This window comes from Rhea americana, unplaced genomic scaffold, assembly GCF_003343005.1.
Source record: "Rhea americana isolate MKP2758 unplaced genomic scaffold, rheAme1 scaffold_223, whole genome shotgun sequence".
In the NCBI taxonomy this organism is placed as follows: Eukaryota; Metazoa; Chordata; class Aves; order Rheiformes; family Rheidae; genus Rhea; species Rhea americana.
In genome coordinates this window covers 133,346-159,609 of record NW_028186339.1, presented here as the reverse complement: position 1 = coordinate 159,609, position 26,264 = coordinate 133,346, and the positions used below count along the sequence as shown (strand labels likewise).

Genomic DNA, 26,264 nt, shown 5'->3' with positions numbered 1-26,264 from the left:
AAATGCAGATCTGGCAGCGCGCACCCCCCCCCGCCCCCCGCACACACACACACCCGCACGCACACTCACACTCACGCTCGCACCCGCGCGAGCTCCCCGGAGCAGCCCCGGCAGCGCCGGCCGGCCGGTCCCCGCCGCCCTCCTCCCTTCCGCGCCGCGGCCGCTCCGTCCTCCGGCGCCTCCCGTTTGTTTTGCTTTTTAATTTTTAACGTTTCTTCCGCCGGCTTTTGGCCGCTTCGCCCTCCGCGCGGCGCGGCGGGCTGCCTCCGCGGGCGCGCAGCGCGGGGCCATGCCGGCGGGGCCGCCGCTGCTGCGGGGCGCCCTCCTCCTCCTCCTCCTCTTCCTCGGCGCCCCGGCCCGGGGAGCCGTCTACACCAACCATTTCTTGGTGGAGCTGCACGGCGGGGACCAGGCGGAGGCCGAGCGGGTGGCGGCGCAGCACGGCTTCGGCGGGGTGCGCAAGGTAAGCCGTCGCCGGGGCCGCCGGGGCCGGGCCGGGCAGCCCGCGGCCGCGGGAGCAGCGCGGCGGCGGCGCGGCGCTGCCCTGCCCTGCCCTGCCCGTGGGGCTGCGGGCGCGCTGCCTCCCTCCGCCGGTCTCCCGGCGGCGGGGGCGGCTGCCGGCGTCCTGCCGCGGAGTTTGCCTGGGGAGGAGGGCTGGAGCGGGGATGCCCGGGCTGCCCGGCCCTGGGTCCCCTGTTTCCGAGGAGGCGCACTTTTGAGAAGAGCCGTGCGAAGAGGCGCGGTGCAGCCGCTGCTCGGCGGCGGCCCAGACGGGCGATTTTCTCGGACTGCAAAGCGGGGAGTTTCCCACATGGTAGCTCGGTGCCTTTGGACTTACTATGTAAACATCCTTCTGTTGAGCTCCCATCCTGCGGGGCTCAGCGCAGCAGCGGCTGGTCCGCCCCAGAGCTGCCTGCACCCAGCTGAAGTTGGAGCTACTCGGAGCCCCCAGCACTCAGAAAATGGTTAAAGCTGCCTCTCCATGGAGAAGCTTGCACATAAATGGGAGTTTTCGTAGGGGTTTTGACATTGAGTTTGCAAGGCTGGCAGCTTCCTTGATAGCCCGTACTATTGTCACAGCAAACCAGGGTATCCCCAGGCCAGAAAAGCTTCTTGGTGATAACCGTGATAASCAATCCGTATTAATCACCAATTAATATAAGGTGGCAAACTTGAAGTATCGGTGGAGGCGGTTTTCTGTCCTGAGATCCCAGGAAATCTTAGGTAGCCACAGTGGCTGGGAGTCCCTTCCCAGCTCCTGGGGATCCCAGCTCTGCTGGAAATCTCTCCCATTCAAATGATAGTTAGATCCCTAAATATTTTTGGATGCATTCAGATCTGAGATGAAGACAGGAGAGAGACTAATGGAGCACCCTGGTCTGTACAATTCCTGGCAGTCTTAGTGCCCAAGCAGCACTTGTCTTGGAGGAGCGTGGAGGGAAAGCAAGCTGCGTGAACATTGCTGCTGTGTGTTGGTTGCTTGTTTTTTTYTTCTTTCCTCGGTAGTTATGCAATGAGAACCTGATCCAGCTTCCAAGGAAGTGAATAGGAATCACACCCTGAACTTGAATGAGTGAAGTGAATTGAACTCTTGATTAAAAAAAAAGAGGCAAAWTAAAAAAAGCATGTGAAGTGAGACTCCCCACTCCTTAGGCTGCCCTRTCTCAACTCCAGTAGAGGCTCATTAGAGAAACGAGGGTAAAATCATTGTTCCTTTGACTGTAGCCAAGTCTTACTGCTGATACAATATGATGCTTTTGTTTTGGGCTCACGGTCTTGTCTTGGTAGTGGCAGGGCTGCTGATGCCCTTTGAAAGGGGTCCGTTGTGGGGCTGGGAGCATGGTATATGAAACTCCTTAGATATGGCTCTTTGGTCAGTAGTTTTCTCTTTTTATTCCCTTCTGCCTGCTCTCTCTTGCCACTATGCTGGGGCTCTGACTGCTGAGGCCCCAGGAGGAGAGAAGAGTATCCTTCCACAGACCTTAATTTATTTTCACCTTTGCTAGATGCTTTCAAATGAACCTGTGACCCAGGCAGGGGAAGGGAAAAGAGAGAGGGGATTTTGAAGGGTGAAGAAGGGCACTTTCTGGGGTGTTAGTTCCTATCTCCTCCACCATGCCTCTCAGCAGAGTGTTCGGGCACGTTAGGAAACATAAAGGTTCTTCAGGGAAATCAGTCTTGTGGCTCATGGCAGAGGGCTGGTGAGAAGTCTCCTGGGTGTGCAAGAACAGAGTACCTGCTTTCCAGCACATATGTTTTTTGTTCCTTGGGRACACAGGTCTCTCTAGGAAGCCCAGCAGAGCCCTGGTGTGATGTGCTCACCAGGTGGGGGCAGATGGTGGCCAGGGCTCGATACAATGCTCACACTGTCCCAGCAAGTTTATAGGTTACATCATCCTGCTCCCTGAAAAGCTAGAGAGCTCCCACCCCTCCCCCACAAACACAAGTAAAAATAGCCCCTACTATCTGCAAGGCAGTAATTTTAAGGAACAGGAAAAGTTTGGAAGGTTTGGCATATCGGAGGATAATCTATTAGAGACTGATAACAATCTCCATGCTGCTGGGGAGATCTCTAACAGGGCTTGGGTGGCGATAGTCTAGCGTTCGTAGATGCTTATGCCATCTACTGTGGTGTCTTTTCCATGTTGCTGAACTAACGAGTCTCCTAATCTGTTCTGCTATCATGAAGCATGTCTGGCGTCTCAGCTTACAGTCTGCAGATTCAGCTTTCATGGCAGTAACAACAATGCGAGAAGTTAAACACGGACATGCATGTGTAAGGAAACAGACCTCTTGGCAGGAAACCCTCCAGGGAAAGTACCACGTGTAGATGTGCTTTCMCGTGCCTTATGGACAATAGAATGAATGATTTACTTAAACTAAATTCAGATACCCTTACTCGTACTGCAGTAGAGCTATCCTCTGAAAATAGTCACCTTTATTTTAGTGCAGATGTTCCTCCTATGTGTACTTTCCCAACCTTAGAACCGAGTCAGATTTGGCTTTTTTCTGTGTGTGGATTTAAAATATATATGACAGCAATTTCTTTTATACTTGTTTTGTATCACAGACCTATTTTACCATCCTTTCATGGGAGCTGATTTTTAAATTATATATTTTAGTGCACATGACTTTTCATAATAACAAAGATAAATTCTGAGCTGATGCATATTGCAGTTATTTAATAACAGATTTCTGCAGAAATAGAAGAGAAAACATTGCTTTGAAGATTAATGTTTTGAACAGTTTGATGTCTTTCTAATTGATTCTTTGGCCTGGTTTCCTATTATGATTCTGAAATTGCTACAAGACTTCAGGTGGGCAAAAAGGCATAATTTAAATTCAGAGCTTACTGAACTGATTGGGAAGGGCCTCTGCACTCCTGAAAATAGATTTCTTTGTGTAGATTTAGGACCCTGACATGAGACAGTCTCAAAAACACTGGCCAATTTTTCCCTGAATAATACTGAATTATGCCTTRTCTTTATTATTCTAATTGTTCTTTGATGCTTTAAAATTTGCAGTTTTTCAATCCGTTGTACTGGCCAAAATTGGTTCTATATATTCCTTGTGAAACAGGTACTGTCATAAAGCACATTCTTAACATAGTTAGTCTTAAAAACTTCAAGGATTCGGGAATCACGAGTCAGCCCCCAAAGAACTACTAAAGGACCTTCCCCCCCCACCACACCTTTCTATTTGCCTTCAGGCATGATTGCTACCAGAAAACATCTCTTAGTACAGGCTGAAAAAACAGTATTTAAGTGCTGCTTTCTGGTTTAGGCATCTTTCCTTGAAGTTCCTTTCTAAAAAGGAGGGTTGGAAGAAGCACTCAGAAAGATCTCCTGATTGGAGATCAGAGTTTATGCATCTATTTCCATTTCATCAACAACGTAGAGGCTGATATAATCTACAGAATGACATCATATCTAACTATTCCACTTTCGGGAGCACTGAGGTGAGGCTGTTACATAATTGACATTCAATGCCCTCAGATTTGAAAATAAGAACAAGATATGGATTTTAAAATATAGAGAACTGTAAGTATCTCAAAGCTTGTATGTTTGTTTTTTTTTTTCCTGGATATATCACCTAATCTATCTAACTCTCCCTGCAAGTTGTGCAAAAAACAAGGTAACTCTCTTGACACTTCTTTTCTTTTTCCTGTTTTAGCTTAGGAGGCTGCTGGCTGAGGTCCAAGGTTTGTGGAGCTGGCCAGGAATTTCTGGATGAAATGCTGGAAGCTTGGGGGTTTTTACATTATAAAATGCAGATTTATGAAAAGCAGAATGTTACAGAAAAACAAGCCAAATTTATTGCTGTTTCCACCCATTTTTTCTGCATCTAGGCTGGGAGCTTCTGGATCAGGAGTTGACAGAGTGTGAAAAGCAGACCAGCAGGCAGAATAATGAGTTTGCAGCTTTGGGAGCTCTTTTCAGGGACATACTTCAGGGACCCTGAAAATTTCATCCACAGGTCCAGATACGGAAGCCCTGAAAATCCTCTCCTTTGTAGATCAGCCTCTAAATCTGGAGAAGGGGTGCTTGCCTATCTTCATATTTAAGGTGCAGGGCTACATTTCTGAAAACCCAAAATGCGCTGTGATGGTCAGACAGGACCATCTTACATTTCTGTGCAAGTAGGAAATTCTACCTGTGGGTATGTGTGTTTTTGTATGTGTATGCGCACACGRCACACACACAGATGTACACACAGCGACACACACAAACTCTCTCTGTCTCTCTTCTTGCTACTRTTCTTCCAGTACTAGCTGTGCATGTAGCGATGAAGAGGGAAGAAGAGTGAATTGTTAGCCTGGCTCTTAGCTGGCCTCTTGTGCCAACCAGTTGGAGCCTATATGCCATCCCTACTTGTCTAGCTCTGGCGAGACAAGGGCAGCAGCGAGGGARCAGCTGTGCCTCTAGCATGGAGCAGATGCTGCACCGACGGAGCATTTCATGCAAAGATGTGACTGAGAGCCTGGGTTGCCCTGCATGGGCCTACCGGTGTCTGAGGACTTGAGCTTAGGCCTCAGACTGCACTGTTGCCGTGCTCTAACACACGCTAAATAATTGATTAGCTCAGTGTTCTATGCTAGCCTAGAGGAAAGGATGTTTGTTCACACAAAGTAATCCCTTATTAAGGAAACAGAAAAACCTCTTTAGAAATGGAAGGTACAATGTTTTTGTAAAAAAAAAAAAAAAAAGGCTTTAATTTCCTAGATTTCACTGTTGCAATTTTGTATTACTAAGGTAAGAAAAATAAATTCTGTACAAATGCAAATTGTATAACCACCAAAGTCTTAATGGATCACCATAAAAGAGTAATTCCGTTTCCAAAAGGCAGTCTGAGCTGATATGTTCAAGTTAGGGGGAAAAAACAATTAGGTAGTAGGAAAAGTTTGATCCTGTGGCTGGTAAGGCACACTGYTGGGTGATGGTAGATGGTTCCCCTTTCCAGAAAAGCCCTGGAAGGAAGTAATTGAAGAGAGATAGAGAGATCAGCMGTCTGGGTTCAGAGGGATCCTTGCCACACCAGGAGTCCAGTCAGTGTATCTCCAGGTCCTGGCTAGGAAATCCCATTTGCTCCTGTTTACACTCAAGAGAAATCCCACTGACGTTAGTGGAATTAGATCAGAGTTGCACTGTGGTTCTTGAGAACTTACCTCCTGCATGATGGGAGAAGTGTGAAAGGAATCTGTTCTCTCAAAGTGGTATGTTTTCATTCATCTGTTTTGCATTCTACCTTGGGTGCAGAAATACTCCCAGGAGCAAGCACTTTGGCTAACTCGGAACAAAAAAAGTCTGCTGTTAYTTAAATATACTTGCCTATGCCTGTGGAAACTGTAATATTGTCAGCATAAAGAGGAATGTAAAACTCAGATTCAAGTACGTCCCTAAACCAGAATCTCTAGAGCTCCTCCTTTATTAGAGACTCAGATTTGTTTGTTGGCAGTTAGTGTTCTGTTTGAAGTTTAAAATAATTACCTTGTCAACTTCTCGTAGTATTCATTATTTGACTATAAAACAAGGTTAGACTCCCCTACTGCAGATCCCTGCTGTAACTGCTCTGTTACTGTTTTGAAACAGAGTACATTTCTGTTTCTTAGCAAAACATGTGCATTAAACCTTACCTTTACAGATAAGTTTTGTTTTGTTTCCTGGGCCATAGCTCAGTAAACATGAAGATACAAAATTATGGCTGCAGCTCTAGTAAACATGAAGATACAGAATTCTGGCTATTTATAGAGCTGCTCACATTTGTAATTTTATTTATTCTGTATTGCTTGTACTCTGGATAATGTTACATTTTGCAACAGTTCTTTCAATACATTGGCAAAATTGAACACGTGGTAGAGACCCAGGAAATGCACTGCAGTAAWAGTAATTCTTGTTTTTGCTTGTTTTTTCTGATGCTGAAAGTCCAAATGGGGATGTGCAGTTATTTGTCCTCATTTARATTATATTAATTTTCCCAATGTCAGGGAGAAAAATAGAGAAAATGTGCAAAGAAGTGAATGGCATTTCCAGGAAGTTGTGATCACAGCAGATTAGAACTGCACATGGTGTGTACTAGCCAGCTGTCCTTTGCTCTAACCTTCGTGTCTGCCCGAAGACAGCTTGTTATGGTGTAGTATGATGGCATCAGGGACAGCTTTCTGCTCCAAGAAGCAGCTCAGGGTTTGAGTAGCTGAGGAGCATCAGTGCTTAGAGCAGGAATGCTGGTGGTGTCTCCTGCCACCTACTCTTTCCCTCACCTCACYGAAGCTGGTGGAGCAAGAAAGCTCTGCCAGGCTCCCACCTCCTGGCCATGACAGCAGACTGGAGCCTCTCTTCCCTGGCCAGCAGTCTCAGGACAGTGTGCCACTACAGAAATCAGAAACAGCCAGGGGACCTGCAGCTTGTTTTCTAAAGCCCCTGCTCTGAGGAGTACTTGTGAGGTCGAGAAACCACCTCCAGAGCAGCCACAAGGAGTTCCTTATTGACATTTTATGGCCAAAAATATCCTGCTGCCCTATCATGTGCTTCCTAAGCCTGCTTACACTTCTTTTCTTCCTTTAGTGAAATCCCTTTAAAGTATTGCATGCAGTCACTTCAGCTCCCCAGTTTATTTCTCTCCCTTGTATGCCTCCATGTAAAAGAATCATACTGGCATGCAGAGATTTTGGTGCAGCATGAGTAAGATTCAAAATTTGTACTGGGAGAGACAGGATTAATATATAGGAAACAGATCTCTTGCTTTGTTTCCTTCACTTCAAGTCTACCAGTTCCTTAGTTATTTCAGACCTATACTATGAGATTTATAAGTCAAAAATATTATTTTAATATCAGCACTAGGTAAAGATCAGTAGTATGATATCACTGCCTRTGACTACACAGTCCTGCTGTTAGCCTAAATCCTCCTTCTGCCCTGATAACTACTTGCAGATGACTTCCAGTTTATTTCTTAACTCTATAAACAAAGTATGGATAAATTAGCTGCCTATATGTGTTTGAACTTTGGGGATCTCACATGCCATACTTCTATTTAGGATGCTATTGTAGCTCTCAGTCTTCTAGGTAAGTTTTTTAAGTGTTRAGGGCAGTCTGAAGGCCATTTTTAAGAGACAATATGGGTATCTGTTGCTACTATCTACATCAAAGTTGAAGTTCTCCCATGTCCTGAGATTACAGACTTGTGCAGGAAAGAAATAACTGTAATGATACCCTCTTTTGAAAGCTTGCTTTTTGGTAGCAGGCCAGATGAACAGATCCTGTTACCAAGTGACTACCAGAATCAGATGTTCCAGGTTGCTGTGAAAGAGGCAGAGACTTTTGTTTCTACGTTGGAAATTCACATCCAGCCTGAATCACTAGACAAATATATTGTCAATCCTCTCCCAGCTCTAAGGTTAAATGCTTCCATTGCCAACCTGTGGCATCCTTGGCATTTATTTATTAGCAGGCAAATGGTCTTTGAGACTGACCATGCTGCTAGGCTTGGCTCCTTCAGAAGCACTAAGGTGCACCGTGGGATGCTTGAATTTCTGTTATCTTTTAGAAGAACCAACCTTTGTGTGAATGTAGAAAAGAGCTTTGTATCCTTCTCACAAAATATGTCGGGTAATAAGATATGAAATCCTACCCTCTCTTAGAAAACTTATACTGCAGTAACTATACTGATGTAGCTAAAATTGGGGGAAAAAAACAATTGCAGTGTGATTACTGTCAGTATAGGAGTGCTAATATGTTCAGCTAGTTCCAGGTCAGGGTGATATTAGCAGAAAATTCATCTAAACTAGAGCTTTTATCTGTATGACCATGCTGTTAAAAACAAAAATAGTTATATTGGCAATACTTTGAAGTGTAACTAAGTAGAAGTTTGAATGTGACTCTTTTCCTCCTCCATCTATAGAACTRTTCCAATTAAGATTAATCCATGCAACTCAAGTTTCAAATGATTGTAATAAAACATTTGCAAAGTAATTCCTGAAATCTATACAGAATTTATTTGGTAGGTAGTTAGTAAGTCCAGAGAAATATCCATGCTAATGGATAATTCTGTGAGGTGGAAATCAAGCCAAAATRATAAAATAAATGAAAAAATCTGCCAGCTCTAATTAAAATATTATGCTTGGGAAACCCTCTTGTGYGGTTCCAGTCCATCATATGTATGGCTAGTATCTGTGAGAAATGTAGTAAAACCCACAGGGCTGTGTTTTATGGATCTAAAAATTACCTTTGTCCTATAGCACTGTCATCATCATCTGAAAACCCTGTTTGTTTTTTCTTTTTATTTGAACTTTTGCAAATACTTAATTAAATGGGTCAAGTCCCTACAGGATGCGGGCTGCATGGTGACAATAAATACTGCAGCCAGCAGCCCAGTGCTTCCATCTCTCGCTGGCCTCTAGTGGGAGGAAGCTGAACTGCTTGACTGCCAAAGGCAGGATTTTTCTAAACAGCCTGAAGAAAGCTGGTGTATTGCTTTTGTAAATCAGTGGGGTCTCTACATTTAACCCTCCTATGTTTATTGAAAAAAGCTAACCCTGTTCTATTGAAAAGGGGATTTTATTTCAACTCAGTGGTCATGGCCTGTGCTTTGGGGTAGCTGTTGCAGAGAGAGCTGCATTGGTGGTAGGTTGTGTGACCACCACACGTGGTTTATCAGCCAGCATGAAATCCTGTTTGGTCATGGATTTATGACAGTAGCTCAAAAGTTAAACTCAGGGGAATATTGTATGTGTTTGGCAAGTACAGAGGTCCTGAAACAGGGAATTGCRAACTTGCCCAGGCTCACAATTCGTATGCTGGGATTATAAACTATGAACTAGGTAGTGATGTCCCTGGTTTACTCACTCAAGAAGTGAACTGGGACATAATGTTCTTTGCCATGTATAATCTAACATCTCAAACAAGACTTCTGTGTAAATGTTACGTTCTTAACTTCTCTGGCCTCATAAAGCCAATGGGAAGAGTGACCTCAATGTTTACGTCAAACCAGTGAGCAAAAGTGTGTTCCAGATACACTGACAGAACTAGATTATTTGCTTACCTGATGAGTAAAAGGGAAATATTATGTCAGACCTGCTTTCTGCTAGAGTATAGAACCGAAATGTGGAAGCCTGAAACACAACAAGTATATACTTAATTGTTATTATGAAGAGACAGTGGCAGTATTACTGGAAGGGTATTGGATATCAAACTAGAGCTAAACAGGGGGATCTTTTCCTTATATGGGTAGTAAAAGAAATGGGGTATAGCCACCACTCTGTAGATGATGGAGGATCCACCTTTCTGCCCATTCGTCCTGTATAAAACACATATGAAACAAAGGGATGTGACTCTGAAATCAGCTCTCTGGGTGAACACTGTCTTTTCCCAYTTATTTATGCAATGCCAAGTGCAGCAGAATTCTCTGTTTTAAGGCTTTTAGCTATGACTGGTGAATTCCCATCAGTCCCCCAGGGACCTCGTGTTTCTCTGTGTCAGTTTACTTTAGTGATCTGTGCCAAYGGAGTTTAGTGATTTAGGAGGGACTCTGAACCAGCTGTCCCGCAGAATTGTCAATTTTGAGTGTGAGTGAAGAAGTATCAAAAATCAGAATATGAATGCATTTTCAGGTTTGGAAAAGTTGGTTGYTAACATGGGTGGAATGATAATTGAGGATCTGAACACCCTCTGAAGTCTGGCCTGTGCAGCAGTCCAGTCTATTCATTTTTACATTGTCCTTTAAAACTTCACAGGCAAGTGTACTTTTTTTCTTTTAACTGTAAAACAATTCTTCTCATACAATTTAGATATAGTGCAGAATAAAATGCAGATAAAACAACATATGCATTTTTTCTTTCTTCTGATGTGGTTAAAATACTCAACTTCAATCTTCAAAATTCCATTTTGTCTCTTCTAACTGAATATATTTTATTCATGTTAAACATACCGTACATTGGTACAGAAAACAGTATTCCAGACTCTAAAGGCTGAACTATGCTAAGTGACTAAATGAAAACTGACATTTGCCTTGCTTAACTGCTGTAATAAAAGAAGGATAACACATCAACACACACTAGATTGACTACAATTTCTACTGGCAATAAACTGCTGTCATTTATTAATTGTTAGTAACAAACAGTAAAGAGGCTTATTTCACAGCTGCCTGAAAGGTCAATGAGGGGGGGTCTGGGAGAAAAGGAAACRGCAGATAGTGTTGTTTTCTTTCTTTTTCCATCATTATTGCTAGCACCAAGGCAGAACTGGTCATCTTTTTTGTTCCCTCTAATGTAGAGCTCTCAAAGCCACTCAGAGCAGTTACCCTCTCTTGCGTAGTCGCCATCCTATTGTTGTAGACTGGAGYGGAGGTGAATTGCTTCCAGTTCGCGACGGTGTGAATAACGGAAGAATTTGTCTCTGACATGGCCCTGTAACAGTGGTGACTAATGTCTCAACTTTCTCCTGAAATAGTCAAAAGGAAAACAGCACTGCCCCAAAACTCCTTTTTTCCTTGGCTCCACTGAAAGTGATTTCCTGAGAGCTTCTTTCCGCTGCTCTTTTCAAGCTTGCTACCTTAAATTTTAAAAAAATAATAATGAAAAAAAAGCAAGAGTGAGCCCCCAGCCTGTAATTTAACATCACAGTTTTGTATCTAATTATTGCCCATCAGCTTCCTTCCCTCACTCTGTAATGCATGTGTTCTTCTCCAGGAGCTGACTGTTTCTTTGGGAACTAGAAGACTTGTTCAGTGTGATCTAACAACAGAAACCTCCATGTAAAGCTCTTTCAGTCTGTTATTGCTTGGCAGCCTAATATTAACCAGACATGGAGAAAAAAAGAAGAGAATAAAGATTTTGAATAGAAACAGAGCTACCAATCTTCTTTAGGTGTTGTTCAAAGACTAGCATCTTTGAAGTAGTGCAGTTCACATTTTCTTTGCTTTCTTCAGTAGCTTTTGCCAGTAAACAGCTAATTTTGGTCTGAGCTACATTTATAGTACTTCTTCATTAAAGTCTGAGCTCATGACTTAGTTTTCAGGTGCTACATTAGCTAAGTCCTTGTATGTATGTTTGTGTCCTATGCACATAAGTACATGAAATTAGTTTAAAAATGATGCTGAAGTGCTCTGCTGAAATTCAGCATATCAGTGGGCAGCCACATCTTGTCTCCTCTGTACCTCTGAGATGTACCAATAATTTTCAGCAGGAGCACACTATAGCTTTACTCTTTGTTTTAAAAATACCAAACTACTTTTGTTTCAGTGTTTTTAGAACTAATGTGACAGCAGGCTCAAACATGACAGTAGCAGTCAAACTGTTTGATTGTGTGCTTAAAAGGAGAGATGGGATGTAGATCAGGATTGAGATAAAATGGCCTTTCTTAGTTTTGCTAATTGTTATCAACAGTATTGATCCAGCTTAGCTAGAAATAGCAGTTACATTTGCAGAATATACTTAAACTGTTTCTTAGATTCATGAGTTTTTTAGATTCATGAGTTTTCCCTAAGGCAGATGTACTTACATATATGAGAGATTTATATCACATATTATTTAAACTTAGAATCATACAATYAGTAAGGTAGGAAGGGACCTCTGGAGATCATCTAGTCCAACCTCCCTGCTCAGCAGGGTCACCTAGAGCATGTTACACAGGGTTGCATCCAGGCGGGCCTTGATGATCTCTAGAGAAGGAGAGTCTACAACCTCTCTGGGCAACCTGTGCCAGTGCTCTGTCACTCTCACAGGGAAGAAATTCCCCCTCACATTCAGGCAGAACTTCCTGTGGTTCAATTTCTGACCATTGCCTCTTGTCCTATCACATGGGACACCTGAAAAGAGTTTGTCTCCATCCCCTTGACACCCTCCCTTCAGGTACTTGTACACAYTGATAAGATCYCCCCTCAGTCTTCTCTTCCCCAGGCTGAASAGKCCCAGCTCTCACAGCCGTTCCCCATAGGGCAGATGCTCCAGCCCTCTGATCATCTTTGTAGCCCTACGCTGGACTCYCTSCAGTRGCTCCATGTCTCTCTTGKACTGGGGAGCCCAGAACTGGACACTGTACTTGAGATGAGGCCTCMCCAGGGCTGAGYAGAGGGGCAGGATCACCTCCCTTGACCTGCTGGCAGCACTCTTCCCAATGTACCCCAGGATACCAGTGGCCTTCTTGGCCACAAGGGCCCATTGCTGCTCATGGTCAACTTGTCATCCACCAGCACTCCCAAGTCCTTCTCTGCAGAGCTGCTCTCAAGGAGGTCAGCCTCCAGCTTGTACTGGTGCCTRKGSTTATTCCTCCCTAGGTGCAGGACTCTGCAYTTGCCCTTGTTGAACCTCAGGAGGTTCCTCTCTGCCCAACTCTCCAGCCTGGCCAGGTCTCTCTGAATGGCAGCACAGCCCTCWGGTGTGTCAGCCACTCCTCCCAGCTTGGTATCATCAGCAAACTTGCTGTGGAGGCMCTCTATTCCCTCATCCAGGTCACTGATGAAAAAGTTGAACAGGATGGGACCCAGTCCTGAGCCCTGGGGGACACCACTAGCCACAGGCCTCCAACTGGACTCCAAGCCACTGACGATGACTGTCTGAGTTTTGCCTTTCAGCCAGTTCTCAATCCACCTCACTGTCCACTCATCTAACCCGCACTTCCTGAGCTTACCTAGGAGGATGTTATGGGAGACAGTGTCAAAAGCCTTGCTGAAGTCAAGGTACACAATGTCCACTGCTCTCCCCTCATCAACCCAGCCAGTCATTCCATCATAGAAGGCTATCAGATTGGTTAAGCAGGATTTCCMCTTGGTGATTCCATGCTGGCTACTCCTGATCACCGTCTTCTCCTCCGTGTGCCTGGAGATGACATCCAGAAGGAGCTGTTCCATCACCTTTCCAGGGAYGGAGGTGAGGCTGACTGGCCTATAGTTGCCTGGGTCCTCTTTCTTGCCCTTCTTGAAGGCTGGAGTGACACTGGCTTTCTTCCAGTCCTCAGGCACCTCTCCTGTTCTCCAGGACCTCTCAAAGATGATGGAGAGCGGCCTGGCAACAACAACCGCCAGCTCCCTCAGTACCCGTGGGTGCATCCCATCTGGGCCCATGGATTTGTGGATGTCTAGCCTGCCCAGAAGGTCTCTAATCCTATCCTCCTCAACCAAAGCAAAGTCTTCCCTTCTGCAGACTTTCTCCCATGTTTCCAGGCTCTGGGATTCTTGAGGCAGCTGCCCTTAGCAGTGAAGACTGAAGCAAAGAAGGCATTCAGTAATTTTTCTCTGCATCCCTTGTCACCAGGGTCCCCACCCCATTCAGTAGCAGGCCCACATTTTCCCTAGTCCTCCTCTTGCTGCTGATGTATTTGAAGAAGCCCTTCTTGTTGTCCTTAACATCCCTTGCCAGACTCAAGTCCAACAGGGCCTTAGCCTTCCTCAGCGCATCTCTACATACTCTGACTGCATTCCTGTAATCCTCCCAAGCAGCCTGTCCGCTCTTCCACATTCTATGTACTTTCTTCTTCTGTCTGAATTTGGCCAGGAGCTCCTTGCTCACCCATGCAGGTCTCCCGCCCCCTTTTGCTGCCCTCCTTACTCAGAGGGATGCASYRCTCTTGAGCTTGGAGGAAGTGATGTTTGAATAGTCGCCACCTTTCCTGGACCCCCTCTTCTTTCTAGGACCTTAACGCATGGGATTCCTCCAAGTAGGTCTCTGAAGAGCCCAAAGTCTGCTCTCCTGAAGTCCAAGGTTGCAATCCTGCTTGTTGCCTTACTTCTTTCATGCGGATCCTGAACTCCACCATCTTGTGGTCACTGCAGCCAAGGCTACCCCCAACCTTCACATCACTAACCAGTCCCTCTCTGTTGCTAAGGACAAGRTCCAGCAGGACACCCTTCCTYRTAGGCTCCTCCACCATTTGTGACAAGAAGTTATCATCAATGCATGGCAGGAGCCTCCCTGGACTGTTTGTGCCTTGCTGTGTAGTCCCTCTAGCAGATGTCAGGGTGGCTGAAGTCCCCAGTGAGAACCAGGGCCTGTGATCATGAGGCTACTTCCAGCTGTCTGTAGAAGGCCTCGTCAACTTTCTCTTCCTGGTCAGKTGGSCTGTAGYAGACAYCCACAACAGTGTCCCYSRTGCTAGCCTGCCCTTTGATCTTTAYCCATAAGCTCTTGACTGCCTCTTCCTCCTCCCCACCTAGGCAGAGCTTGATGCATTCCAGTTGTTCTCTCACATAAAGAGCAACTCCACCACTTCGCCTTCCTGGCCTGTCTTTCCTGAAAAGCACATATCCGTCCATGGCAGCATTCCAGTCATGTGAGCTATCCCACCACGTCTCCGTGACTGCAGCGAGATCRTGGCCCTGCGATCGCACACAGATTGGGGGGTCCCCAATAGCCATGTCCCAAATGCACATCCCCAACTGCATGCACCCGTTGGAGGCCCCCCCAACCCAAGTTCTGTTTTGTTGTCTACCCTGTCTCTATGACACCCCCACTTCTCCTTCCTACCTAGTTTAAAGCCCTCTTTACTAGGCTGACCAACCTGTTCGCAAAGGTAGATGTGTCCTGCTTAAACTTACTTAAATATTTACCAAATATCTCTTACTAAAGAGGTACTTGATTATTTTATATATTATATTTGTATGTATACACATGAATATATGTTGACGCTATCACTTGGCATTTTATCATTTCAGTAGTGTTGTGCAGACATTAATTAAATGAATCCTATCAATAAATTAAGTAAGTAAACAAGTGCTTATTAGACTATGCCGTATTATATGCAAGACAATTGAAAAATATTATAGTTGTAATTGCCTGATATTCTCCTAATGTCAGTAGAACAGAAGTTACTCAACATCTTTGAAAAATAGGCCCTTGGAGCATTGAACAAGGCTAAGCTGCAAGGACTACTTAAGGTACAGCTGAAACTTGTCCCACGAGGCTTAATCCTGACTCTGTCCTACAGCAGGGTGCTTCCAGGTGAAGCAACAAGAGACAGTGAAGGAGCAGATGAAGTAGTCCTGGGTAGAATGATCTCAACTGGAAGGGTGCTTGATGGGTGAAAACACTTGCAGAATGTTACTGTCCTGGGAGATGTTTTGAAAACACAAAGGAGCCCTGAATCAGTGGCAGAGTCCCCAGAGGAACCCTGTTGCCCCCATTGTAGGAGGCAAGCATGAATAGTGCAAGTGTTSTTGGCCTTTGGTCATAAAGTGTAGAACTGGCCAAATGCTTTGAGAGTACCATCCTTTTTTATTTTATGCTTAAAACATTAAGTGTCACCGGCTGATTGAACTTCAGTTAGTAAGCTGGGTGACATTCTGTACAGTTTGCTGGCTGTGATCTAATTTACACTGCATGGTTAAGGATTAATTCCATAAAATCATGACTTACATGAGCAAGTTAAGAACTGTGCCCCTAAAGAATAACTAGAGGCTAATTTGTTTTCTTCATTTTCGTTTTTTTAATAATATAAGTAAATGCTTTCAAGTTGTAAAAAAATTCATTTTGTGTTACTGACATCTGTTTTAAGAAAACTGAGTTGATTTCAACTTCTGGTAGAATCATATTTATTTTATTAATCTAAGTAATAAGTATGTTTATCTGTTGTATAAGTGGTTGTTATGGAGCCACTTAGTTGAATGATTGGAGGAGGCTGTGTCTCATTTTCCCAGTGGCCATATGCTGCTGCTAAAAATGATGACAGAACTGTTAGATGCTTACAATGACTTTTCGGGGTGTTGAGCTCCATAATTCCTCCCAATGCCTAGCATTTGGCTGAAGTGCTCTTCTTCTTGCGGAACTCTCATCATCCATGTGTAAGGACATARTGGTTATTGCTAAGTTTTCACTTCAGGCTTGCAGCCAAACAGTAATAATCACCAACTCCAGAGAGTGAATCTGGATCAAACYAAACAATCCAATGCTAGTGCTAGCATATGAACAAGAACGTAGTCCTCTTCTTCAAGCCTAGAGAGTATCTTTCTTTGGCTGGATTCAGCAACACACGTGATAGAATCAGTCATGTGTTTTCCAGTTACTCGGGAGTAATGGATAAAACTCCCTAAAATGCACAGATCCATGTACGTAAACTAGAATAACTCTTTTAAAAGCCYGAAAAAACTCCATTCACATAAACTAGAATAACTCTCTTAAAGGCCTTAAATGGTTTCTTTAATTCACTGATAAAATTAACAGCAAATCCACAACCWTATCACTGATGACTTAAACTGTTGTTGCATGCTTACAGGATGAAGCTCTTCAGCAACAAACTTAACAGAGATCCAAATAYGCTAAAAACATGAAACCTCCATGATTCATTGAACTACAAACCAAATTCCAAATATTGCAAATCAAACCAAATCAGTGGGGCAGTTTTTCTAAGCTCTTGGCAGCAGTATGTGTGAGACTGCAAGAACAAAACTGATGAGAATTAAGCTTTTAAGATCAGAATTGACCTGTGCTAAAGAAGACAGTTGCACTCCTTTCAGACTCTGGAACAGAAGAGAAACTCCTGGGACTCAGTTCAGCTCATTTTAACATGGCTACCTAGAATAGGCTACATGAATCATACTCTGAAAAGGCTTCTTTTTTTTTTGCCATGGACTGTGTGAGGAACTCCAGTGAATTCCACATGGACAAAAGATTGAACATGCAAGCATAACAGCAGCCTAGAACTGGTTCAATTTTTTTCCACTTCCTTGCATTTACTAAACCCCTGATGCCCACCTACTGGGAAATCTGTTTAGCCTCCTTGCTGTGGTTGCTGCATGCAATGAGGGCAATGGAGAAAAGGCCTGAATTCTGCAGTCTTTGGATACCACATCTGGTTTCCAAAGCAAAAGATATTTTTTCCAGAGCAAAAGATAATTCACCAGGAAGGGTAGGGAGGACCTTTCAGAAACCATTGGAGACTACAGGAATATTTCTGTTGGCTTGAGAAAGGCTTAATATAATTTTAAACAAGGTGCCATGTTCTCACAGGACAACCAATAACCTGAATAAAAGTAACAGATATCCTTATTACCATGTGTATTGCAGCATTTCCATTGATTCTGGAAAAAAGGAAGAACAGATCAATGATCTCTAAACCCAGAAGTCACAATCCTTTCTTATTAGTGCCTGTAGCTGTTTCAGATGAGGGGTGGTTGGATGCATATGAAACAAAGCTGAAAACATACGTAAGTAAGCCAGCCAGCCATTTCTAAATTTTTCTATAGGAGAAAAGTTGTACTGTATGTTAATCAGTTCATATCACAGGAATCATCTTCTCTAACATGGTTATTTTATTATGAGCTTAACATTTTGAGAGTGTTGAAGCTGTGGCTAGCACCTCCACCTGTTACCACTTTGCTAAGATGAGCAAGAGTAGGCCTCAGTAACACTTTGATGGAGGCAGCTAAATAGCACACAGGTACAATGTGAAGGGGGCTGGGAAGGTTCATAACTTTGAGACCTGGGTCTGATTGCTGGAGTTTTCAAGGCTGGTGGTGTTTGAGTGAACCCCTAGCTCCATCTGAGATCCATGCTGAATCTTCTGAGTAATTATAGCAAACTAACGAGAAAGCATAAAACCCTTCCTTACCTGGGGATACATTGGGCTGGATTTCATGTTGGGCAAGCTCTGGCATGGTTTTAGTCCTCTGTGCTATTTTGCATTTCTCCATCAACATTTAAATTAATCCTTTCTTGTTTGTGTTTTTTTTTTCCTGCTATTTCTATGCTGCCTGCATTTTGAGCTGTCTATATTCTAATGTGGCCCTCACTGCTGTAGCGAGTGTCTTTGACTTCAGACTTGGCTCCCATCAGTGTGTTTTAAAGTAAAATGATTTCTAATGCTAATTGGGGTGAAGGAAAATGAGAGAAAGAGAGTTTAAAAATTCATATTGAATATTTATAAGCATCCTCAGTGTGTTTGATGAAACTGGGATGAAAAGGTTTCTAAAAGGTTTCTAATTTCTGCAGGGAAGCACTTTGCTGTGCTTCATCTGTGATGCAACTGAAGAAGTGGGGCCTGTGGAGGCCCTGAACACATTTGCTCTTGCTAGGTTTAGATTGCATTTTCTATTGGTATAATTAGTGAGCAGTAATGGGATTAGAGAGCACACCTGTACAGAACTGTTGACCTTTTTAAAGTCAGAAGTGCTGCCTGGGTTCTATGGTGAAGGGGGTGTTTGGAGTGGTATGTAGCTTCTGTATTGTTTGTTCTTTGCTATTCCTTGGAGCATTTCTGGAGCATTGTTTGGATCCTCACCTGCCTGGTCGTGTATTCACACACTTATGCTAAGGCAGACSAAGAGTCCTGAGCAAGCTGTTTGACAGCCTGGTTGGATATGGTTCCCTGCCTGAACCATTTATACTGATTCCAGTGAAGATCAGAGAATGTTACCCTGAGGTAACTGGAATAAATCAGCCTTTAGTTGCATTTTAAAATTATTTTGCTTGAAAAAAATGTTGTTACAKACTGTCTTCACCTGTAACTTGGGAGAGGTATCCTAACTATAGACTSAAGTGAGTTCTTTCTAGGGTAATGCAATATCAGGGAGAAATCATTGGAAATGGTACACAAGCTAACAAAGCACTGTAGGGATGCTGTGTTACGTGATGCAGTAGGAAAGGCTGTGGGCAAAGGTGAGGCAGAGATCAGTCCCATGAAAGGAGGAGAGGTTTGTCTGATCTGTTCTTAGATTCTTGTGTGCACTGTAATTTGCTTGTGAGGTCTATGTAGAACAGATGCGGCCCTGGAGCAAATCACTAAAATTTGATGTTAAGAATAAATCTGGGAGCCAAGGCCCCTCTTTGTATTGTATCTACTTTAGCTACATCTTAAAAGTAGTGATAAGCTGTGAACACCTGACCTCTCACTGCTTCTCAGGCAAGATACTGATCCTTCTGGCAGCTTTATTAGGCAATTTTTTTCTTCTTTTTTTATTCCAAGGAATTATTGTTGCTTCCTATTATATTTGCTACAGATACGATCTTCTGGTCAGATCGCACTGATGCTTTTGCAGTTCTGTTGTCAGTATTAGCTCTGCCCATGGTAGACGCAGTGCTGCCACTTTAGGATATGTAACATGGTCTGAATTTAGGGTTTTTTTTTGTGTGTGTGGCTTTTTTTTCTTTTAAACTCTTGCATCACTGTGCAGCTAAACTTGATGTCTTTTTAGACTGGCAAAACCACATCTGTCAGCAGTGCATGTGTTGTCAAARCAAAGTAAGGATTGCAGCTTGACTTTCTCTGTCAAGTGGACAAAATGGGTTGAGGATCATTAGCTCCAGGGAAACCCTGTGTTTGCTGCCCTATCCTAGATTTGAAGCTGATAAGAAGTGGGCTGCTTTATGTCTGCTTTTTTCTTCGTGGAGCAGATTAGCATTTGGGGGCTCAGCAGTGGACTGTACGGGTTGGTGGGTTGTTTCTTCCCCTGCCCCCTACCCTAGCCCCTCATCCTCTTTAACGCTGTGTAGGGGCAGCTCCTGAGCCAGCCTGGTAGTAGTGATTTACTGGAATGACTGTCCAGAAGTCGAGTATGGCAGGAAAGAGTTGTAGCTACCTATTTACAGTTCTTTTTCCATGGATTGAATTTATGGCAGCACAGAGTGAATTCTCCCATCTCTTTTCTTGCTCAGGGAACAGGGAATCTCAGAAGMAACTCTGAGCATCAACACCAAATGTAAAAAGTGTCAAAAGATTGCGAGATGTGAGGAGGAGAGTGCAGGAAGGTTGGGAATCAGAAATAACTTATTTTCATTYTGATAATTATTGCTCCTGGACTTCTCTGTTGGATTAATAGCCTAAGAAAAACCAAGGTATCTCTGTGCCATAGACATGTTAAACCAGTGTGAAATGTGAAGCAGTCCTGCTTCCTTCTTTACTGAATGGTACATCCTAGCCATTTCTCCTACAAGATAAGCCCTTCCCATTTAAAGAGTTTTTCTTTCCTCCATTCYAGTTGAACATTGAGTTTTTCAAAGTTACTTTCAGGTCTACCTCCTTTTCAGGTAGGAGATTAAGCTTAGTTTCATCTTTGCATTAGATAATATTGAAAAATCCCAAGGATATTGCAAAACCAAAGAAAATCATGCCCTTCTGAGGGAAGAAGGGTGGATATATAAGAGTGAATTTTGTGCCTTTTACTGTATTTTACTGTGATTCTGTTTTCACTTGTATTTTTTTCACCAGTAATTTTATACAAATATTGCAAGTTTTGAAGTGCTGATAATTCCTGAGATCCTCAGACAGTCCTACTTTGATACATTGCATTGTGTCATATTTGTATGTCAAGACAAGAGTAGATCCTTTTTTTTTAAGTCTAAGTAGTCTTCACTTCAATATTCAAGTGCTTTCTAGTAACTTATTATTTTACATAATCGCAAATTTTCCTTTGAGGGCAGGAAATTTTGTTTCTCTCTTACACAATGAATCCRAGGCACAAAGCTTTGTATCTTGTTCTTCTATGTTATGTGCAGAGCCTACTGCTGCACTAGGAATTTTACTTAAATTCAGCTCCAGCTTTGCCATGAGGGTACTATGGAGTAGCTACTGCTGGTGAGTCTTTGGGGTGTGTAGTGTACATGAGCCCTTCTTGTTTTCATTTCACCTCATGACATGCAGTGTTTACTTAGCTAAGCAGAGCTCYAAATCAGAGTAGACCTCTCAGAAGTTAATAGTGGGAATTACACTCTGTTGTTAGCTACCTGGGTCCTGKGGTTTGCTTGCTGCAGAGGAGTTACTGAATCTAGAGTTCATCAAAAAYGAAGCACTTCAGTGGTTGCTTTTGGTATTCCTGAATTTCATTACAAAATCCTCATCAAAGCCTGTGGTGTTTTTGGCCTCTTCTTTGGTGTTTGACTTCTCCTTTGTGCACATTAACTAATTTTAAGGGTTTACTGAGGAGTTTGGATTCTTTCTTTGTTTCTGCTCTTAGTCACTATTCATAGTGACTGATCATGTCATATTTTAAGGTGAGGAGATCAGCCTCCTCTCCAGCCTATCTCCCAAGAACTACATTGAGGAGCTGCAAAAACTGTACAGGCTGCAAAACATCTGCATTCCTCAAAGGTTACTGGGAAATCTGTGGAAAGGCTGATATTAGTCTGAGTGATAAGAATAAAGGTTATTCAGTTTTGTCCATGAATCCATCCTTCTTCATTGCTGGATTAGATGTAATTGCTTTCACTTATGGTCAGGCTTGAACATACATCAGTGTGCTTGCCTATTAAGTTTGCTGTACCATGCCTTTCTTCGTTCCACATGGCACTAGAAACTAAACAACACACAGACAATGAACAATAAGTACATGTTATGTATTGCCAGATGTCTTCAAAATTACTGGGAGTCTTCCTTAATGGAAGAACATCAAAATCAGTGTTTGACTGGAATTGATTTGGATGACTGATACTGAGGGGGGGGGGGGAAATAAAGAGGGAAGATAGCCTGATTTTACTGGGAAAATTAGACCACACGCTTGCGATGGATTATTATGGTTAGTATGGTCACATGTATTTCAAACTGTAACTGAGCTGGTTACTTAGGTGTTTTCCTGAGTATTTTTGAGGCTAAGAGTGATATATCCTACATGGGGGATGGGGAGCAGACCATTTCCTGGAAAGCTAGACTTAGTGATAAAATATGGATTATGGGAAGGTGTCATATTTACACTTTTTAAAAGCTAAAATGTAATATGATTTTTAAAAATTGACATAAAACCAGACAGAATTTTGGCCTTAAGAGCAGTGACTTTGAGGGTAGGTGTGTATAGTGTAGGAGACTTCTGTGGCCACTACCACAGAAGTGCTTTTTGTAGTCTCTGTTCTTCTGCTGGTTCAGATACTGTGGTTTTATATATATATATATGTATGTATGTATGTATATATATATATATATATATATATATATCTGGAGCTGATGCAAAATATTCTGATAATAAGAACTTGCCAGAGCACTATGCTAATTAGCTTCAAGGGACCACAATGATTTTGATTAAATTTCCCTAATCTTTTATATACACTTAAATGGAGGTCTTCTAGCAGAACAGAATATTTTGATTATTTTTTAATTACTTTGCATTTATGCATTTTGTATCATACCTAGTGAAGTTTTAAAAACTAAAACTTAATTGAAATTTTTCATTTAACAAAATTAACAAAAGATTTGGCTGAAAAACACTTACTCATTTTGGGGCATATGACCAAATTTTAAGCTTTCAAAATTCTCTGTGTGAATGAAATTTCCATTGCCATGCAATTCCATATGTCAAAATATATTTGCAGAACAACACTGGATGTAATGATAGATTTACGAGAAGATAATTTCTTAGAAGGACAGTTACTTTTGTGATCTATATATACACCTGTATATAGGAATAGAAAGTGTTTTATTCATGAACAGCAAGATTCTGCTACCGTTATTCATCCTGTGTTTTTACAGTTAATTTTCAGACTAGACTTCTCACATGGTTTTTCAAACCAGAGTTTTGAGGTTATACTATGAGGTTTATGTTGTCATGAAATATAACCATTGTGATAATTTTAGAACAGACGTAGGAATAGTCCCTCATGGCTGTTTTGGAGTATCTCCTTTAAGTAATCATTTCTTGTGCAAGCTAGTCTAAACTTTGCAATTGAAATGTCGCAGCATTAACATAAAAAAACTTTCCAAGAAGCTGCAGCTTATATAAAGAAGACATTAACTTAAAAATACACGCTTACTTGGTTAGATTTAAATTCAACTGGAATCTCCCTATTAAGCCAGAATGAGGAAAAAGTTGTAGAATTAAGGATGCAAATGGAGCTTTCTAATTGACTGCTGGAAATGGTGTGCTATTCTTGTAGAACACAATGGTTTTTAGCCTTCTCAAAGTTAAGTGTCTGCTAGCTATCACTAGTCACTCGCTGCAGCCCCTGCAGGGAGACACATTTAATAAAGAAGTCACATCCTCCTCCCCCACCCCTGGCACCTGCCTTAGGCAATGCTGGAATGTCCTTGGGAGGTGTTTGCTTGCTACCTAGTGTCTTGGATGGTAAATTGGTACAAAACTCTTACTCTTCTGTCACTATGGAGTTACCTGTTTTTTTTTAATATTTTTCATATTTTTTTTAAGTGTTCAGAAGGAATTCCAAATACCATATTTTTCAGAAAATAGAAACTGCTCTGCTTTCTGCCTTTCTGCTTATGTATCATCTCAGGTGTGTTTTGATGGCTTAGAAAAGCATTTGATGTAATGCCTTATTGCTGAAGGATGATTTGTGGTAGTTTTAAATCATTTGCAGTTCATTTTATTCTTTTCTTCTGGCTCTTTCAGGAAGTAGGAAATAATCCTGATGCAATTTGGGAAACCCTACAGAAATATTGGCACTGTTGACCTTAAACACTTGGTATTATGACCTTATGTTTACAAGTGAAGTAACACGTTGTAAATCTGTAGCAAATAAATTGAATGTAACTGGGTACATTTTTCAAAAGAAAGTTAGAAGTAACATTCTCAGTGTTTTGGGCAATTTGGGATAAGTCTTCATGTGTTGTCATGGTCTCCTAATACTTCACAGTTTAAGGTTTTCCATGTCATCTTTCTTAGTAACCAATAATTCCATGATTTATTTTCTCTCTCTTCCTCAGCTTCCTTTTCTAGATACTGCATACTTCTTTTATCACAATGGCATTGCTAAGGCCAGAAGAAGACGCAATCTTCAACGCAAACTTCGTCTGGAAAAGGATTCCAGGGTAAGTGTTTCACCATTATTTACATCTATTGTGTTTTTTATAACACGTACTGTTTTAGGCAATCAAGGTGATGGTCGAATCTGTGGTTATTGCTATGTGATGTTTAAGTTTGGTGACTGGTGTATGCACACATCACCAAACAGCCTCAGCATTTTTTTTTCTGATTTTACTACAACAAATACTCTTACATCGTCTGAGATTTAGCCTCTCACTGATAGCACTAAGCAATGCCATAGTCTGCAGGACATCTTGATGTGCTTTCTAGGTGTCCCCACACTGTGGGGTAGGGMTCTCAGAGGTATGCCCCACAGTCCCCCTGCCCTGGATCATCCAGTCCAGAGTACCCAGTGGCATGAACTTTGGCTTTTTCTTTGCTGTCATACTGGGGCTCCTCAGGTAATGGTGCACACCGTGAATGTTATGAGGGTGTGTGCTGGAGACAAGGTCTGAAGCACTCCCTGCCAGCRCAGCCACCTGTTCTCACCTCTTAAACACAAGTATGAGCAGAAGTGGTTGTCTGCTAAGCCTATCAAACTTCAGTTCTCCTTTCAGAAGCTCAGTCCACGAATGGTGTGTTCACTTTTCAGAAGCACAAACTTTTTGGACAGTAGGGAAAGGCCCTTTTTGCAGAAGGCTGTCATCTGGAATTGGCAAATTCCTTTTGTTTTTCTTCAGAGTTGTTACAGCAGGCTTATACTGGGGTGGAATAGAGCCAGATTGCACAAAAAGTGTATTTACTGCCCAAAGAAAGTAGATAAGCTTAAGGAATGATATCATGAGAGCAAATGGATTATTTGTTAATCCTTCAGCAGACTTTAAACTCCCTGTACTGGTGAGGAAAAGATCATAACTAGAGCTATGAGTTTTGTAAGGATGCTCCAAAATACTATTAAAGAAAAAAATGAAACATATAGGTTTTTATTTTTTAATGTGGATTTCATCAGCACTTAGTTCACTGAGGCTCACGAAGAAGGGATGGGAACAATTTTATTCCTGCTAGAGTTTTAGTATCAAATATTATAAGCTATTGGAACACCTATTAAAAAAAATAAGTAGGAAAAAAATAGGTCAAATGAGATTGAAACTGTTGTTACATCAGAGGAAACAAGAGCTGATGAATTACCAGCTTAATTTTCCTACTTTTGAAAAAATTAAGTGGTTCAGGGCCGAGGTCTGCTGGGATGCGTGGCCAGTTGCTCCAGCATGGCCAGTCTCTCCAGTGGCTAGGAGCCACATGAGTGAATCACGTAACTCCTAGGTGTAGCCTGCCCTCATCACCTAATCCTGAGATGGTGAGATCTGAGTGAGGTCAAGTTCGCTAGGGCTGTTATAGGTATCTTGGTGATGTCATTCAGCCTGGCAATATGTCTTTCAGTGGTTGAAGCTACCTACTCCTGGCCCCCTTTTTTAAAACTGGTACRACTTAGAGGTAAGGGGGCTTTGAGGAAGAGGCCTATTCAACTCACCTTGAGTAGCAATTCCCAGACTTGCTCTATTTTGTTTTCCAGGTGGATATAAGAAAGTAACACCTTTCAGAAACCATCCACAATTAGTGGATGCCAAGCAATTGTCCCAAAAGAGGTCTTTCATTTCCCTAAACCACCCATCTTATTAAAAAACATTTCAGAAAAAGCATACAGTTAAGCAAATAGTTTGCAAAACAGTGACTGAGTGTAGTCATTGTAACGAGTGCCTCTGTACTAGAAACACATTTCTGTAAACCTCTGAAAAATTTACAAGCAGTTCTGAGCCCACAAGTTCTCAGTGCAACCTCGTAGCTGAACACTCGGTACTAATTCCAGACTGGCTCTTGCACTGACTACTTCTAGACTTAGTGCTTACTGTGCCAAAAAGCTATTATGGGCAGCTTACATGAAGCTACCTTCTCTTTTGGAGATGTTCTCTTTTGTAGTCATCTTAGTTTGTGGTCTCTAGACTCTTAGTTGGCTTCTTTCATGTGCAATGAAATCTTATTTTTGCTSTTAATCTCCACTTCCTCCTGATGGTGCATACCAGTGGCTTGGCTCCCTGGCTGGCTTGACCTCAGTGAGTGAAGTCTTGTGTTTAAATAACAAAGAATATCCCCTATGTGTGGAAGAG

At 42.5% G+C, this 26,264-nt stretch overlaps 1 protein-coding gene across 1 annotated transcript in view; it reads left to right on the top strand.

Annotated features, from left to right (window-relative positions):
* The first annotated feature begins 229 nt into the window (after positions 1–229).
* PCSK2 (proprotein convertase subtilisin/kexin type 2) overlaps positions 230–26,264 on the top strand; it is a 119,226-nt gene continuing 93,191 nt past the window's right edge. The window contains exons 1-2 of the mRNA XM_085305595.1: positions 230–463; positions 24,060–24,164. Of these exons, the coding sequence (XP_085161721.1) occupies positions 290–463; positions 24,060–24,164 (279 nt within the window). The 5' untranslated portion in view covers positions 230–289. The remainder of the gene's footprint in view (positions 464–24,059; positions 24,165–26,264) is intronic.